Source organism: Lutra lutra, chromosome 1, assembly GCF_902655055.1.
Source record: "Lutra lutra chromosome 1, mLutLut1.2, whole genome shotgun sequence".
NCBI classification, from domain to species: domain Eukaryota; kingdom Metazoa; phylum Chordata; class Mammalia; order Carnivora; family Mustelidae; genus Lutra; species Lutra lutra.
In genome coordinates this window covers 57,147,530-57,164,106 of record NC_062278.1, presented here as the reverse complement: position 1 = coordinate 57,164,106, position 16,577 = coordinate 57,147,530, and the positions used below count along the sequence as shown (strand labels likewise).

General features: G+C 42.7%; 1 protein-coding gene across 1 annotated transcript in view; it reads left to right on the top strand.

The window, feature by feature from the left end:
- Positions 1–3,504: 3,504 nt before the first annotated feature.
- The window catches only part of GUCA1C (guanylate cyclase activator 1C), a 29,158-nt gene continuing 16,085 nt past the window's right edge, over positions 3,505–16,577 (top strand). Inside the window, exon 1 of the mRNA XM_047747486.1 lies at positions 3,505–3,708. Within this exon, the coding sequence (XP_047603442.1) occupies positions 3,505–3,708 (204 nt within the window). The remainder of the gene's footprint in view (positions 3,709–16,577) is intronic.

Here is a 16,577-nt window from a genome sequence, read left to right as displayed (position 1 = left end):
GAATTCTGCCGCTCTCCTTGGTATTGAAACAGCACTCCTCGGTAGGTGAACTTGGTCCTGGCTGGGTTTCCCATTGATCTTCTGGGGGAGGGGCCTGTTGTAGTGATTCTCAAGTGTCTTTGCCCCAGGCGGAGTTGCACCGCCCTTACCCGGGGCCGCGCTGAGTAATCCGCTCGGGTTTGCTTTCGGGAGCTTTTGTTCCCTGAGCGCTTTCCGTAGAGTTCCGGAGGACGGGAATGAAGATGGCGGCCTCTCGGTGTCCGGCCCGGAGGAGCCGAGAGCCCGGGGCCCCAGTCCTCAGTGCGCCCTCAGAGAACAGCGCCCAATGACTCCCGTCACCCTGGTCTCCGGCCGCGCTCCGAGCTGACCGAGCCTGCGACAGGTTCAAGGCAACCCCGAGCTGAGAGTCACTCCTCGGCTCTGTCTCTGCAGCCGGCCTCCCCGCTCCAATACCGGTAAGCTCTGCGACACTCAGACACCCCCGATCCTTCTGCGACCCTGCGGGACCTGAGGCCGCGCTGACCCCGCCTGGGCTTCCAGTTAAGCCTCTGGAGCGATGTCCCTCAGCGGAACAGACTTTTAAAAGTCCTGATTTTGCTCCGTTGCTTCGCTGGGAGCCGGCCCCTCCCCCCGCGGTCTATCTTCCCGTCGCTTTGGATTCACTTCTCTGCTAGTCCTACCTTTCAGATAGTGGTTGATTTTCTGTTTCTAGAATTGCTGTTCTTCTTCTCTTCGATCTCCCGTTGGATTTATAGGTGTTTGCAATCTTTAGATAAGCTATTTAGCTGATCTCCCGCTACCCGAAGTAGTCTCAGTCTGCTACCTCTCCGCCATCTTGACTCCTCCTCCCTTCTTCTAATTTTTTATTGAAAAAAAAGTTACGGTGTTTTGAGCCATATGGGATTAAAAAATTGTGGGAGGGTTAATTTACTTTTCTTTATACCTTCTGGTTTTGAGTCACATTTAGAGAGGACATTCTAATGCTAAAACTATAAAGAAATTTTACTTTGTTACAATGACTTTAAACATTATATTGTTAAATCTGTAATTCATCTAGAATTTATTTTGGTGAAGGCAGTAAGCTAAAAACCTAACTGTTTGTGTTTCCAGATAGATACAGTATTGTCCCCCAAACTATTCATCAAATAACCAATCTCTTCCCCACTGATCTGCAGTGCCACAGTTACAGCATGTTAAATTCCTATTTATATTTGGGCCAAGTTCTAAAAAAATAAATAAATAAATAAATTCTATTAGTTTTCATTGATTGTTTCAACTTTTCTCATGTTGGACCCATATTGTTTTGGTAGGTGTATTCAATAATTTTATATTTCAGAATTTTCTTTTGTACATTTGCATATTTAATTCTTATCCCAACTTAGAATTAGCTGTTTCAGTCAATACTTACCCCTCATACTTTATTTGCATTTTGTTTGGTGTGTGGTGGTGTAATAGATTAAGGTAGAATTGCCTTTTTTTAATTACCAAGTCTTTCTACCCAAGACCAAAATATGGTTTTATGTAGTCTTTATGGGTGCCCTGTATCAGCATTTAAATATTTCTTCAGATACATCTAGCACATTCTAGTTAAATTTATTGTAATTTAGATTTATCCTTTGACCTTTTAGATATGAAGTCTTTTCCCCATTATCTTATAGCAGGTTAATGTTTTATATAGCAGGATTCCTGAATTTGGGATATCAGTATTGTATCCAATATAAGAATCCTTTCACTATTTGTAATAGTTTTAAATATTTTTTCTGTATCAGCAAGTAATCATTATGCAGATTTTCTTTTAAAAGGATCATTTACATGAAGAAACAGTTTCTGGATCTCAGGTCCTTGTATTCTTGATTTATCCAAAAATCTTCCTTCCATAAGGGATCTCCTTGGCCCCTTGAAAACTTCCATTACCTTTCTCTTCCATCATCACCAGACATTCTTTTCTTAATTTAAAAATTGGTGATTAATAAATGTTAATGGTGAAAAGAAGTCAGTGCCTCTGAGCATCCTTCTGGCAGACATTTCAACAGAGTCTGCATAGGGACTTCCCCAGAGAATGGTCTTTGAAGATCCTAACAGGATAGTTCTCATATTCCTACCAGGACTGATTCCCCATTAGCTCATCATCTTTCTTTATCCTCCACATAAAGAATCTCATCTTCTCTAATGGTTTCAAGTGATACTTCCAAATGAATGAGTTCCACATTTCTATAATCTTATTGAACACCTGTTATTTAACTGTAATTATGGATTCAAAATCCTTCTATTTGAAGTCTGCATTGGTATGTTTGAAACAAAATTAATCCTATATACCCTAACCACCCCCACCTCCTGTCAAGGTGCTTCATTCAGGCTCCAAGGGCTCCTGTTCTGAGGGAACCTGGGGTTTTAAATAGGTAATCAGTTAGGACTAAAGAATAGGGACTAAGACAGAAACCAGAGTAGGAACTGAGTCAATATGAGAATTTGAGAAAAAAGGGAGTAAGGTTAGGAGAGGAGAACCATGCTTGGGACCAGATGACCCCACGTCAAAAATAAGGGAATTCTGTTAACTCCTACATACGGCTGGCAGCAAGATGGCTTGAGGACCACACAGGGCAATTCATTTCCATTTATGGACCATGGATATAGTTTCCAGGTTCATTCACTCCATTTTCAAGTCCTTTGTGATTGGGGCTTGACTCTCAGACAAGATTAGCTTGGGAACTGGAGTGGGACAAAACTGGCAGGCAGAAGGCATGGGTAGAAGTGGACTTAAGAGACAGAAAAGACAAGGAACAGCAAAAAAAAAAAAAAAAAGGAAAAAGGGTAAGAACAATGAAGAAGACACAGCTTGATATGTCCCTTTATCTATAGAGTGCACTGCTTACTACTACTACTACTACTATTTTTACTACTACTATTGTGGTTATCTTTCCCTATTTCCCTCTTCTGTACATAGACCTCCTTTATATTTTAACAGTACTCAGAATGTGTAAATTTTCTGTGGTTTAAGATTTTTTTTGCCTAAATTTATCTTCACAATATTTAGGTATGAAAAGACAAAAATATTCTTGTTACTGTTTTACAGATGGGAACTCTGAGTCTCTAATGTTTCAGTGCAGTAAGTGCAAACAAAGCCTCGAGCCCAGGCTTCCTCATTGCAACTCAGAGTTCCTTCCATGAGACCCTACTCCGCACTGAAGGCTTAATTTATGGCTGACAATATGGTAAAGATTACTCTTTCTAAAATATTGCCTCTGCCCTTCACAGAAAACTGTATCTCTGAATGGCAGTAAATGCAATCCCATCAGTCACAATAAATGACCTAGTCTTAAAACTGTACAGATGAGTTAATCTCACTGGCTTTCTATTCTTATTTAGCCTATAGCTGTAAGAGGTTTAGAGTCACTCTCTAAAGGCATATGTTAGCCTCCAGTTTTAGTGAAGAGTGAGGAACCAAATCGGTAGGGACCTTACATGAAAACAACCTGAGAAAAAAGCTGCAGACTGTGAATCACGATGGGAAATAGTGAATCCGAAGCTGGTGGTCAGACAGCAGTTTCTGCTAAAGAGACCTATGTGTGGTACAGAAAATTTATGAGGGAATATCCATCCGGCCTGCAAACACTGCATGAATTTAAGACACTCTTGGGTCTGCAGGGTCTGAATCCAAAGGCCAATCAACATGTTGATCAAGTCTATAATACCTTTGACATGAACAAGGTAAGGCCTTTACTTTTTATTTGGCTATGGTTCTGTATTCTCCCCTTTTTGAAAATTTGAAATAGCCTGAGGTAAAACGTGTGCATCTCACTGAATTAGGAACTCTTCAGAGAACCCACAGCTTGTAGGTAAGTGAGTCATTAAACACATTTAGCTACTGACGGCATGAAAGTAATTGGGAACTAGCCTCTCCGCCCTTGGAAATGTTCTGCATGTAGGGAGTTATTTTAAAACCAAATTAAATCTCGGCATGGAATTCTAATGCTATCGTTTAAACAAATCTAATAAGTGCAGATTGATTTACAAAGACTGTTTTCAAAGTGTTTAATGCGTTGGTGACATTTTATAGAAAAGCAAATTACAGGAATCTGCTTTAAAAAGTGTGATTGCATCTAGATTGGCAGGTAAAATCAATACAAATTCGCCAACATGTTGTTTGTACTCAGAAGCTGGAATGCTGGAACACTTTTTCATATATAACCATTTTAGTTGGGGGAAAAAACAATTTCATTTTAATTTCAGATAAATTTTAGTTTCTAAAGATTGTGACTCAACTATTGTCTTGAATTTACTCATTCCTGAGGAATTGCAGCACGTTGAATTTTTAAGACTTCTAAAGATACAAAGATGAGGGGGAAAAAAATAAGGAATAGAAAAAAAAAATAAGCCAAAAAAGTAACAATCTCACCTAGCAGGGTCAAATTCTTCTTGCCTAATTTTCCTTGTGCATTTCAGTTATTTTTCACCTGCATATTTCAAAATGGGCTGATGCCATCTAGAATGAAAGGGAAAGGGGAAGTATTACTCATTGAATGATAGATGACTTTAGAAGGTTGTGTGTGAGAATAGATGAGAAAGAAGTGATAAATCAACACAATTAAAATGATTGGCTGTCCATTGAGATGTGTGGAGTCTAGCACAGCACTTTGAGCCCTTTTTCAAATCAAAACAAAAAACAAAATAACAAACCAAACAGCAGATGACTTAAAAAGAGGTACCAGCCAGAAACGGGAAAATTAAACCTGTGTAATATTAACAGCTATTTTAATTCTGGTAATAATGTAGGGAACACACTTCTTTTAGGCCATGTTCTTTGTTATCATGCATGAATGAGGCACTGCCTGCTTAGCATGGCAGTGTCTCCCGCCTCATAAATTTTACTTAGTGTAGATGCAAACAAACAACAGTTCTGCCCTCAAGGAGCTTACAAATCAGTGGGAAAATGAGAAAGATTCTGCTTTTGTTCTTAATGCTGAAATATATTCTAGATAGGCTAGAAGCTGAATGTTTGTATCCCCGTTAACCTTGACAATAAAACTATCAGTTTTACCAGGAAAAATGGGATTATTTGGAAATAGGAGAGAATTGGAATTTTGGACAAGCAAGCTATGGCAGAACCATAGGCCTGTCTGCAGAACAGAGGAGAGGATCTCTTGTGCGGAGGAAAGTGTGAGATTGGGAAGGCTTTTATAAACACAAAGTCGGTTGGAGTAAACTGGGAGTTTGAAGTATAGCGGCTTTTCACTATCTGAATTGTGGCGGTATCTCCTGGATGGACTATTGCGGGGTGAGGGTGGGGCACTTCTTTTCTTGCCTTTCCTGTAGTAAAAAAGTAGTATCCACAGTCAAGATCCAGTCTCTTCTAGTTGGGTGTGCAGTGACCGAGGAGTGGCGGGGCATGAGAGCTCCCCCTGCTGGCCTCCTGACTCCATTCTAAACGAGCTTTCCTTTTTTGTCACTTGCCCAAATTCATATGCTGAAATCTGACCCTGGCAGCGAAAATATGATAGTATTTGGAGGTGGGGTCCTTGGGAGATGATTACATCAGGAGGGCAGAACCTTCATGAACGGGCTTATAGCCCTCATAAAGAGACCCCATAGAGTGTGTTTCTGCATGTGAGGACACAGTGAGAAGACTGGCTGTCTATGAACCAGTAAGTGGGCTCTCACCAACACAGTGAATCGGCCTGAGCCTTGATCTTGGATTTCCTCCCTCAAAGAACTGTGAGAAATAAATTTCCGAGTATTTTCAACCCCCCAGTCCATGGTATTTTTGTTACAACAGCCTGAAGTGACTGAGACGGGGACCTGTGAGCATGTTGGCATGTTGGCATGTGGTCTGTGTGTCCCTGTCTATGTGTGTTTCTCTCAGCTCCTTCTCTCCACCATTCTGGATGTTTTGGTCTTTGTGTGGCAGCAGCCGTCCCATTGTGCCTGCTGGAAGCTGCCTCTCGTGGCTCTAAATTGCAGCTTCTCAGTCTATGACAGTCCTCCTGGGAGGTTAGAAGATGAACTGTTGTCAGGTTTTTCAGTTCATCTTCCAAGTAGCTGGTGACCTATCCCATGCCAGAGATTTTGCTGTCCACCCAGTGTTTATGGAAGCTATGCGTGTCTGGTTCCTGGGTAAGAACAGGAATGCGGGAAATGAAGTGCTGGGTGGAAACAATGATGCCCACTGTCGAGGGGCAGACGGTGTTCAGCCAGGCAGTCTGTGCGATTGGAGTGTCCTCTCCGTGACAGCCATAGGATGGCCAAGCCCACATCAGAAGCTTAATTAAATGACTCACAAGTTCTGCTGGTATTCGTGCTTTATCGTCAAAATTTTACGTTTGCTTAGCAAGCAAGAGAACCTAGGCAGTGATGACAGATGCCACACAAGGTGTGGGGATCTTGATATAAAATCAGGTTGTAAAATGAGAAGGGTAAGGATTGCTCGTTATCAAGTGATAGTGAGAAACGATATGCAATTATGCACAGGAAAACAGAAAAAGCCATATATTTAATTAGATCAATAAAACTCTCAGCTGTCCAGACTCCTGGAGGATTTACTGTTTCTGTGGAGCAGCTCCTCTGTGGTTTAACTCTTCTGGATGGAAATCATTCTAAAATGCATGTCTTACTTTTCCTCCTCCTCAGAGTCCCAGTAAAAAGCTTTTTGATATCAGAGTCATTATTATGAACATGGGTTGTTACATATTTGAAATACCATGAAGCACCCATACCTGTTGAAGTTGCTGGGGTTAAGTTTCCTAATGCTGAAAATCATGAAAATACATGCTTTTGTTTGTTTGCTTTTTGTTGTTTTTCTCTTTCCCTGCTGTCAGATACACCTTTCCCAGCTTGCTTTTATTTATTTATTTATTTGACAGAAAGAGAGAGAAATCACAAGTAGGCAGAGAAGCAGGGGGAAGCAGACCCCCTGCTGAGCAGAGAGCCGATGCAGGGCTCGATCCCAGGACCCTGGGATCACGATCTGAGCCAAAGGCAGAGGCTTAACCCACTGAGCCACCCAGGCACCCCTTTTCCAGCTTTCTGATTGTTCTGATAATAACAAGCTTCCAATCTCTTCTTACACTGTCATTTCCAACCTGGCGTTGGCATGTACTCTAGTTAACTAAACTTGCTGGAATTGTGCTTAAAGTAGAAATAAATAGATCCTAAAGTTTAGAGCATAAAGTTTAGAACAATTCCTTGGGCTTATCACACACCCTTGCAGGCATCTCCTTGTCACTCCTTAAAAGTAGTTAATTAAACATAGTTAAATGTGTCTGACATTGTTTTAGGGACAGTACATAGACTAACGCATTCAACATCACAGTGATAATAGAACCCACTTTACAGTAATGGCCATGACGTTGGCACCTCAGACCTAACTGGAAGGTAATTGACCAGAACCCCAGGTGCATTGCTTTGAAATGCTTCACCGCATGCACCGAGTCCATGCTTGGTTTTAGATGACCACCAATGATAGAGTGCAGCAGTAATAATAAGGCCAACCCATTCCTAAGACACAGGATTCCTTTGTCAACAGGCTTTGACTCAAGGATTTCCTGGTGGCTTTGTCAAACCATTGGTTTCAGGAATGTCTAGGACACTTCCGTCCAAACTTCTTTTACACCCTTCTTCAGGTGGGTCAGATTAGCCCATTTAGCATTTCCCAACTTCCTTCCTGTTTCATTCCAAGTAACATTTCTCCAAATATGTTCCTTAAATTAGGATTAATAGGTCAAATATCCAATGAATAGAACCACAGGAACAGAGCCCAGAGAAAGTGTAAAATTATAATAAAACCAGAAAAATTTCCCAGACCTGTTAGACACATGTTTCCCAAGGGTCCAACACAATAAATAGAAAGACATCAACCTACAGTGTATGTGGAGAAATTTTTTAAACAGGGATTAAAAATAAGATCCTAAAAACCTAAGAATGAATGAATATATATATATATATATATATATATATATATCTCACATCTTCTTTATCCATTCATCAATGGACACTGTTGTTTCCACATCTTGGCTGTTGTAAATAATGCTGTTATAAACATAGAGATGCATATATCCCTTAAGCATACTTTTTATTGTTCTTGATTTGAGTTTGCGTCCAAACAAGGTCCATAGGTGGAAATTGGTGGCTATGACTCTTAAGTTTGTTTTTTTCTGTAATAGTCCCCTAACCACCTCCATTCCCTCAACCCCCCCCCCCCCCATTTATGCCATTGATTTGCTGAGGAAAGTGAGTCTCTGGTTCTGTAGAATGTTCTGCATTCTGGATTTAGTTGATTGTATATCTAACTTTCTAGTGCTATCGAGCTGTCTATTCTTCAAATTATGCATAAACTGGTATTTAGCTGTAGAAATTTAAATAGATTCAGATTCATTTGCTTGGCAAAAATATTTCGTAAGCACATAATTCTTGGTTGTCACACTTTTCTCAGATTGTCTGTTAGGTTCAGAGATGTCAGCCTGATAATGATGAGGCAATTATTAGCTCCATGTAAAATAAGGAAGTCCATAATTTTGGTACACCAATAGGCTATATACAGAGAACAAAATTTACTAGTTATTAAAATTAAACTCTTGACTTTCAGATTACCCTACAACTGTGTGAGTAGGGAGGAAGAACTGTGGTGTGCTGAGAAATGTTTAATAACTGGTTCTCCAGGGTTGGTGGGGGAAGCCCTGGTAACCTATGCTGATATCCATGGTGTAAATACTCCCACCATGGCCAATTTCAGGCTACCAACCATTTAATAGTTGGTCTGCAAAATTCCTGAAAATTTAGCAATCAGCTCGCCCCAGCAGATGGAATAGGCTCCAGGACGTTGCTTGGATATATGTGAGGGTCATAGAACTAAATACCCATCATTTGCTATAATAAGATACAAACAGATAATGTCTCGAATTGATCAATGTAAACATCACTAGAATAATCATCATTACAAAGATGTAAATAAAGGCTGGGGAAAATAACCTGTTAAGTTCAGAGTTTTAAATGATAAGCCCTTTCATTTAATTTCAACCGTGCGATAATAAAAACTGATTGAAAAAATGTCTGATGATAACAAAAAGTAAATTTTAAAAGACAGCACAAAACATATTAGCCCGTCTGTGTAGGTGAGGTGAGCGATAGAAACCGTACTCCTCAAAATTAGGGTCTGTCTCTGCTCAAGGGACAGCCTCGATTCCTGACTTTCTGCAACTCTGAATTGTCCGTTGCATGATAGAAATCCTATGGATTCCAAAGCAGAGAATCAAGTCAAACTTAATGCTTGCTGAGATCCAGCAACTAGAGAAGTGCCCAGGGCCTCTAGGCGTCCTGGACCTTTGCGCTCCAGCCATCCTGCTTTCTTAACACGTGATCTGCAATTTGCTCTTCACCTTTCCTCTCTCTTTTTAAGTACAAGTGGTACGTGAATTCATCCTTGTGAAACAACAGTACAGAAACACGAATGTGAAAAGACATTAATCATCCCTTTCAGATCCTGCATGCTCTCCCAGACCAGGAACATACCATAGCGGCATAAAGTAGATGTTGAACAAATATTTACCGAGTGAGTAAACAAAATAGTGACAAATGGAGTATCCTCCCTTTTCTATTTGCACTTATTTCCCCTTTCCATTTCTCTCTCTCCTTTCCCCCCCCCCTTTTTTTTCCCACATTTATACCAAGGAAGGCCACTGTGTCCTCCAAAGTCTAACCTCATTCCCAATTACAGTGATTATCTCAAGGGAAATTTTAAAGTTTATTTTTTACCCTTTTCTAGCTTGGAAGCATTTCAGCTCACACGCTCAAGCATTCAGGAAATGTGACTTTACTTTTCCATGTTGGAGTTAGTTTATATTCTGAGTCCCCATTTTTTTTTTTAAAGATTTTATTTATTTATTTGACAGAAATCACAAGTAAGCAGAGAGGCAGAGAGAGCAGTAAGCAGAGAGAGAGGAGGAAGCAGGCTCCCTGCTGAGCAGAAAGCCCGATGTGGGGCTCGAACCCAGGACCTGGGATCATGACCCGAGCCGAAGGCAGCGGCTTAACCCACTGAGCCACCCAGGCGCCCCCTGAGTCCCCATTTTACCAAGGAGTGTTCCCCCTCTGCTTCCCATCATTGCACGTAAAGCCCATGGCTGCGTTGAAATCCGCATGAACACGGGGCAGAGGGATAGCTGTCCACACTGGTATTCGCCGAGACTGCATCTCTCCTCACCTCCTGCCCCAGGCTCAAGGTCGCCGTATGCACGGCGGGCCTGCCCCTGGCTCAGGTTCCCTATGAGCTTCCTCATACTCCTAGTCACAGAAGCCTCTTAGGCTGGCTCAGGACTGTGACCAGATACTCCTGCCAGTCCTTCCTCCCAAGCCCAGTGAGAGAACCACAGGTGCTTGTGTTCTGTCTGCCCAACCTGCCCAGTGTTCCTGTCACCCAGACATCCAGCCATTCTTGGCCCTCATAGAGCACTGCCCTCTCCCCCTTCCTATTCCCCAGAGTTCTGCAATCTCTCTTCCTTTCCCAAATCCAGCCTATAGAATCTCGGTCTAGTTTGGAAGGACTAAAGAGAAACTAGAGAGAACCGGCTCTAATCATGCATTCTTTCACATCTTTTGTTTATGGCATAAATTTTATGCTCTGAATCCTAAATGGCTTAAACTATTGAAAGTCAAGAGCTAAGAATGAACTTGATTTCTGCTTTTCTGCTACAGTGACTTAGCTCTTAGGCAATGAAAACCTTCACTGACTAGGGAGCGCTGGATGATAGAAGGGATTAGCAGGAGCGGAGTCACATCCTTAACACAGCACGTTATTATCCCGCTGGATTTGCAAATATTTACTGAGCAGCATGGTGGAAGGAATGTAGGCACAAAGATGCAGAGGAGTCGTTCCCTGTCCTCAAAGGAGTTGAGAATCTCGTGGGATGGCAAATGCATCTTCAAGTAATAGAAGGTAGTAGAGAATCAAAGACTGAGAGAGGGCAAAGCATACTGTTTAGTTGCAAGGTTCTAGATGGTCTCAGGTACTATAGGGCAGGTTTTAAACCCTGCCCAGGGGTCTGACTGATGAGCCAGCCTCTCCCGAGACAGGCAGGCTGGATGGAAGGGCCGGGGAACTCTCCAGTGGCATCCCTGAAGGACAGGCAACAGTAGAAAAACCATACTCACGGGGCACCTGGGTGGCTCAGTGGGTTAAGCATCTGCCTTCGGCTCAGGTCATGATCCCAGGGTCCTGGGATCGAGCCCCGCATCGGGCTCTCTGCTTGGCGGGGAGCCTGCTTCCGTCCCTCTCTCTATCTGCCTGCCTCTCTGCCTGCTTGTGATCTCCGTCTGTCAAATAAACAAATAAAATCTTAAAAAAAAAAAAGGAAAAGAAAAACCATACTCACATTTTTTGGAGTGTGGGGGGATGGGGGTGGGTAGGTAGGCAGGTAGGAGATGTGACTTTCTATACCTGCAAAGAGTTTACGATCTAGTTGAGGATGAAAGTTATGTGGTGACTAAATGCCCAAAGCGTAGATAAAATAAAGCAGCATAACAAACTATAGCAGGACTTCGGTATTGACTGGGATCTGAGGAGAACAAAAGCTAAAACATAGAGTCAGGCAAGGATTTTTGGAGAAGCTGAGGCACTCTGGGATGTTGGGAGAAGGAAAGAACTTGAATTATTACTAATAAATGGTAACACTTACTGAATGCTTCTGTACAGTCACTGTTTTAAGCTCTTCAGTTATTAGATTCCTCCCAGCAATAATGTAGCTACTGTTTTTCACATTCCCATTTTCCCAGTAAGGAGACAGGCACAGAGAGGTTTAGTCACTTGCCTGAAATGACACAGCAGAATTGGAATGCTGGCCAGCTGACTCCAAGGGCTGCATCCTAAATTGCTATGGTATTCCTGTTTTAAGTGAAGAGTTGAGAATTTCAATGAAGAGAACAGCTCCGCTAAAAATACCAGATAGGAGAGAGGAGGGTACGTGGGGACCTCACTGAGACAGAGGGTCACTGCGAGAGGATCCCTGACGGCCGCACACATTGGGCGCCTCACCTGTGTCTCTGCCGCATCCCGACATCCTGTTGTTGCCACTGCGTGTGTTCTTACATCACAGCTGAGCAGTGAGGCTGGCTGAGCACCAAGATACCGGTAGTGACTTGCCTGGAGACTCTCAGAGCAGAAAGTGAGCCTCGGCCCCTCTGGCTCCTGGTGACATTCTTACTCTGTGATAGGCATGAAGGTGAATGGATGGCACTCTGGGCCACATGTGGGCAACTGGGCTTTATCCAAACAAAGTGCCATTGGGAACTCTGAGATCCAAAGTGCTCTGTCCCTCCTAAGACTCCAAGGTCTACAGGCGAAAGAAAATGGTTCCTCTGAACTTACAGGTTTGGAAGTCAAACCATAAATGGAGTGATGGTTCAAGCCAGAAGATCTATTGACAGCACTAGGATACCTTAAAATGCTAGGAGAGAATGAAACAGTGGGGAAGTTTTCAGGGTATCTAAATTCACCTCCTCGGAAAATCCTGGGAATCATGCCGGAGGGAACGTGAATGATTCCTTAGAAACATGGGTGATAACTGTTACAGAAAGAGCAAGCGGGGGGATCTAATAGATGATTACTACAGTATCTGCTAGCTTACCTATAAATATGTTCAGAGATCAAATCTTGGCTTCAATGTCAGGAGTCCTTGCTATTTTTAATGAGCCTTTCTGTGACTCTCTGTACTATGAAGCCCAAGCCACCCAGGGCAGTGGTGGCACTGCAGGAGGGGGGAGGCTGCCGGGCTCCTGTCCCTGCTCTGACCCTTATCACTGTGTGTAATCTTGGACAAAGCTCCTAACCTCTCCGTGTCAGTGACATCAGTTCTAAAACTGACAAGACTTATCCTGCCTACACTATCGCTGAGCGCATGTGACATAACATAGGAGAAAACTTTGGGAAAATGTGCCCAAAGGCCCACCAAGGGATGGTGCGTTTATCTGTAAAACGCAGGTAACTCCGATCTCAGCCCCTACGGGTCTGATAACAGGGAAGATTAAGTTTATCAAGCTCAGATTCGCTTTCCAAATGAAAGGGTGCACCTCCAGGTGCAGAGGCTGTGTGCCCACCATTTCTCCTCTTTAACAGCCCCCAGTGCTGTAGAGGGTCCTTTGTGTGGTTTGGGGACACATGGACCCCTTCAAATGATTCCCAGTCACAGAATGAGATTAATTAAATGGGAATCATCTTAGGGTTTCAATGGTCTTTTCAAACCCAGAACAGCTACACGGGACGCTAGCTCTACTTGAAATGCACAAGTGACCTCTGGTTAGCTGGCTCCTTAGCCTCTCTCTGTGTGAGAACCCTTGAAAATTGGAGTGGGCAACCTGGCTTTTAACTTTTGTCGTAATTGCTGTTGTTCATTAACTCCCAGCTTCTAACCCTGTATCAGGTTGTCTGGCCTACGGGGCGACCGTAATTCCTGCTGCTCCCCAGTAAGACAGGTTTACTGCAAACAAATGACCATCTCCTAGAGACCACGAATGAGGCTGCCGTCTCTTAAGGGGAAAGACCGAGCCTAGTGCTTCAGAAGAACCGACTTGGAAGCTCTCAGGAAGCATATGTTGGTGATAATAAAACACCTCATATTTGGTTAGCACTTTGTAATTTACGAAGCATTTTCGCATGTAACATCAATTATCAACATGCTGGTGGAGCTTCTCACAGAATTTCACCTGCTAAAGACATCAGCTATACCTGCTGACGTACATTTCAACTTAAGCTGTTGTCACTCACGTATTTGAACAAAACCTGTTGGAATTGTTCTCAAATCTGGCTCCATATCAGAAGCACCTGGGGGTATGATTAAAATGACCACTGGCTGGGTCTCCACCTTAGCCCCACCGAATCCAAACAATGTTTTGTTTGTTGTGAACTGCCAGGTGGTTTGACTGTGCGTCCAGACAGAAGCGCCACAGTTAAGCCAGAAAGACCACCGTGGAAGTGCTAGAAAGCTGGGCCCTATGCCCATTTATGCTACCAAAAAGTTTTGTAGCATTGGGGTACATTTTAAAAAGGGACTCTGGGTCCAAATCATAGTAGAGACACACAGGCTTGAAGCAAATAATGCAGGTATATATGTCCCACCGTCTGTTCATCTCTGTTTACCTCTTCTGTTCGGTAAAGATAAGAATCTAGGCTCTTCCGTAGGACATAACACTCTTAGGAGACAGCAAACTGTCTGAATTAGGGCAAGCCTGGATTTTATTTGGTCTGTGATATTACTTAGGGAGACACATTGGCTACCTAAGGATGTTCCTTGCAAAAGGCTGCCATTGCTGTGATCGCTGATGGGTCTTCCGTAGGTAGCCCATTCAGAAGTGATCAGACTCAGACAATTGTCTTGCCCTCCCCCAGAGCACCTGAGACTGGCTTCTGATTCACACTGGTCCCGACAACACTGAGCTGGAGACATGCTGGGGGCAGATGCTCAGGGCTTCTTGATTGATATCCAAGAAACCTACTCAGAATTGTGAGCTCGTTTGACACATACTCGGAGAAATGCTTTGTCCCAGGACTCTTGAATTTTGTATAGTCATGGTCAAGAACAACTGTATTTGATCTGCATAAAGATCACATTACAGAACCGACCTACCAAGCCAGCAGTATATTTCTCATCTTAAAGAGCCGAGTCTCTTTTCAGGACATTCCAGCAATTCCATGGCTGATGGAGACTATGTTTGCTGTTAATGTAAGTGTCTATCTATGAAAATGGGGCTAGGTCATACATGCTGAACATAACTTTTCTCTTACAGATTTCAAAAATTCACAAAGGTATTTTAAAAAGTACTCATATGTGTTTGACAAAATTAAGATGTCCTTATATTACCTATTTTTGGTAGCTCCTAAAAAGCAAATTAAATATCACTGATGGTTATTGATCAGTCATATAATGTACTTATACTAATTCTCTGGGTTACCATCTGAGCAACCATTTCCAGGCAGACATTTTAATTCCTATGTTGCTGCTGACTTACCACAGCTGGTAAAATGCCATTGGAAAGTGTCACATGTAATAGAATGAAAACATAGAAATGTCTTCAGGTTAGGGTCTGTGACAATTCATGAATTTTTCACAGATAGTGATTCTGTGAAAAGTGGCAGAACGTTAACGCTGTGAGAAGGGAGAGTTTTAATCTGGGGGATAGTTTGGAGGATTTTTGTTGGATTTGGATTATTTGTTTTCCTGAATGAGAGGGTACACTAGAACATATAGGGTCTGATCCCTAGTTGTTGTAATAACAATCCTATTTCTATGGTCTTGGTGTCACTAGACACCAGGACACTTATTGGTATATACCACTCAGGGTGCTTGGCTAGGACTCTGTAGTGTCCCTTTGCTGGGCAACGGGTCCTTGCTTTGGCTCAGCACTTCCCCCTCTTCAGGACCTCACACCTGCATTGCAGCCTTGACTAACCCCACAATTCTCCCCACTTGGTAAAATGCCAGGTAAGATATCACTGAAGATAACATCCGATATGCCAGTGTGGTCCTGCCATCACTATCTATATGCCTGAGAGACCTTGAGAAACAGATACCGAAATGTCATCTCAATATATTCCAGAGACATCGGCTTTGGAGTTTAGTCCCAGAGATGGAGCCACAAATTTATAATCTGGGTCATGTCCTTGGGGGAACTTGGCTTCATTTCACAGCTTCAAAAGGTAGAATTTCAGTTTTAGAAAGAGTCCTTCATTTTGCAAATAATAGTAAAAAATAACAATCATAATAATCATAATGGCAAAGACAGCTATTTTTTAAGGAGGTGGAAGTCTATTGAATACACTGCCAAGGAGCAGGGGACAGGACGGCAAGGGATAGACTGTCTGCCATGTGGCAGTGACGGGGGCTGTAGTTAAAGGGGGAAGGTGAGGAACTATGGGAAGAAATGGAATATTCCTTTTTTATAGCTGTGCCCTGGTATAAGTAACTCATTGGTCAGCTAGGGCCTATGGTATTTTGGGGGGGTCATCCAATGGACCTGTTTGTGTCCAGCCAAGGGGTTGGGGAACCCTACACTGGCACAAGGCCAGTTGGTATCAGACATCTTCAGGAAGTTCTCTGTGCCATAAGGAGTCTGGTGGCTCAAATACAGAAATATAAACTTAAGAGGGTTTTCCTTGGATAGCCTTAAAGAAAAGTCTTTGGACATTCTCTGTTGCAATCTTCCTAGTCACATTTGTAGGAACATCTCACTTTCTCTGTGATTCTTTTTTTTTTTTTTTAAGATTTTATTTATTTATTTGACAGATATCACAAGTAGGCAGAGAAGCAGGCAGAGAGAGAGAGGGGGAAGCAGGCTCCCTGCTGAGCAGAGAGCCCGATGTGGGGCTTGATCCCAGGACCCTGAGACCATAACCTGAGCCGAAGGCAAAGGCTTAACCCACTGAGCCACCCAGGCGCCCCTTCTCTGTGATTCTTATCCACCTCCCCACCCTGAGCTTGAAAACTATAGGTTAACTGAAGGCAGTGATTACTTTATCTTCTGATTTACAGAATAAGCATTACCTACAACTCTGTCCAACACTAACACAAGCCATTAAATCACATTCACCAGAATTGTCT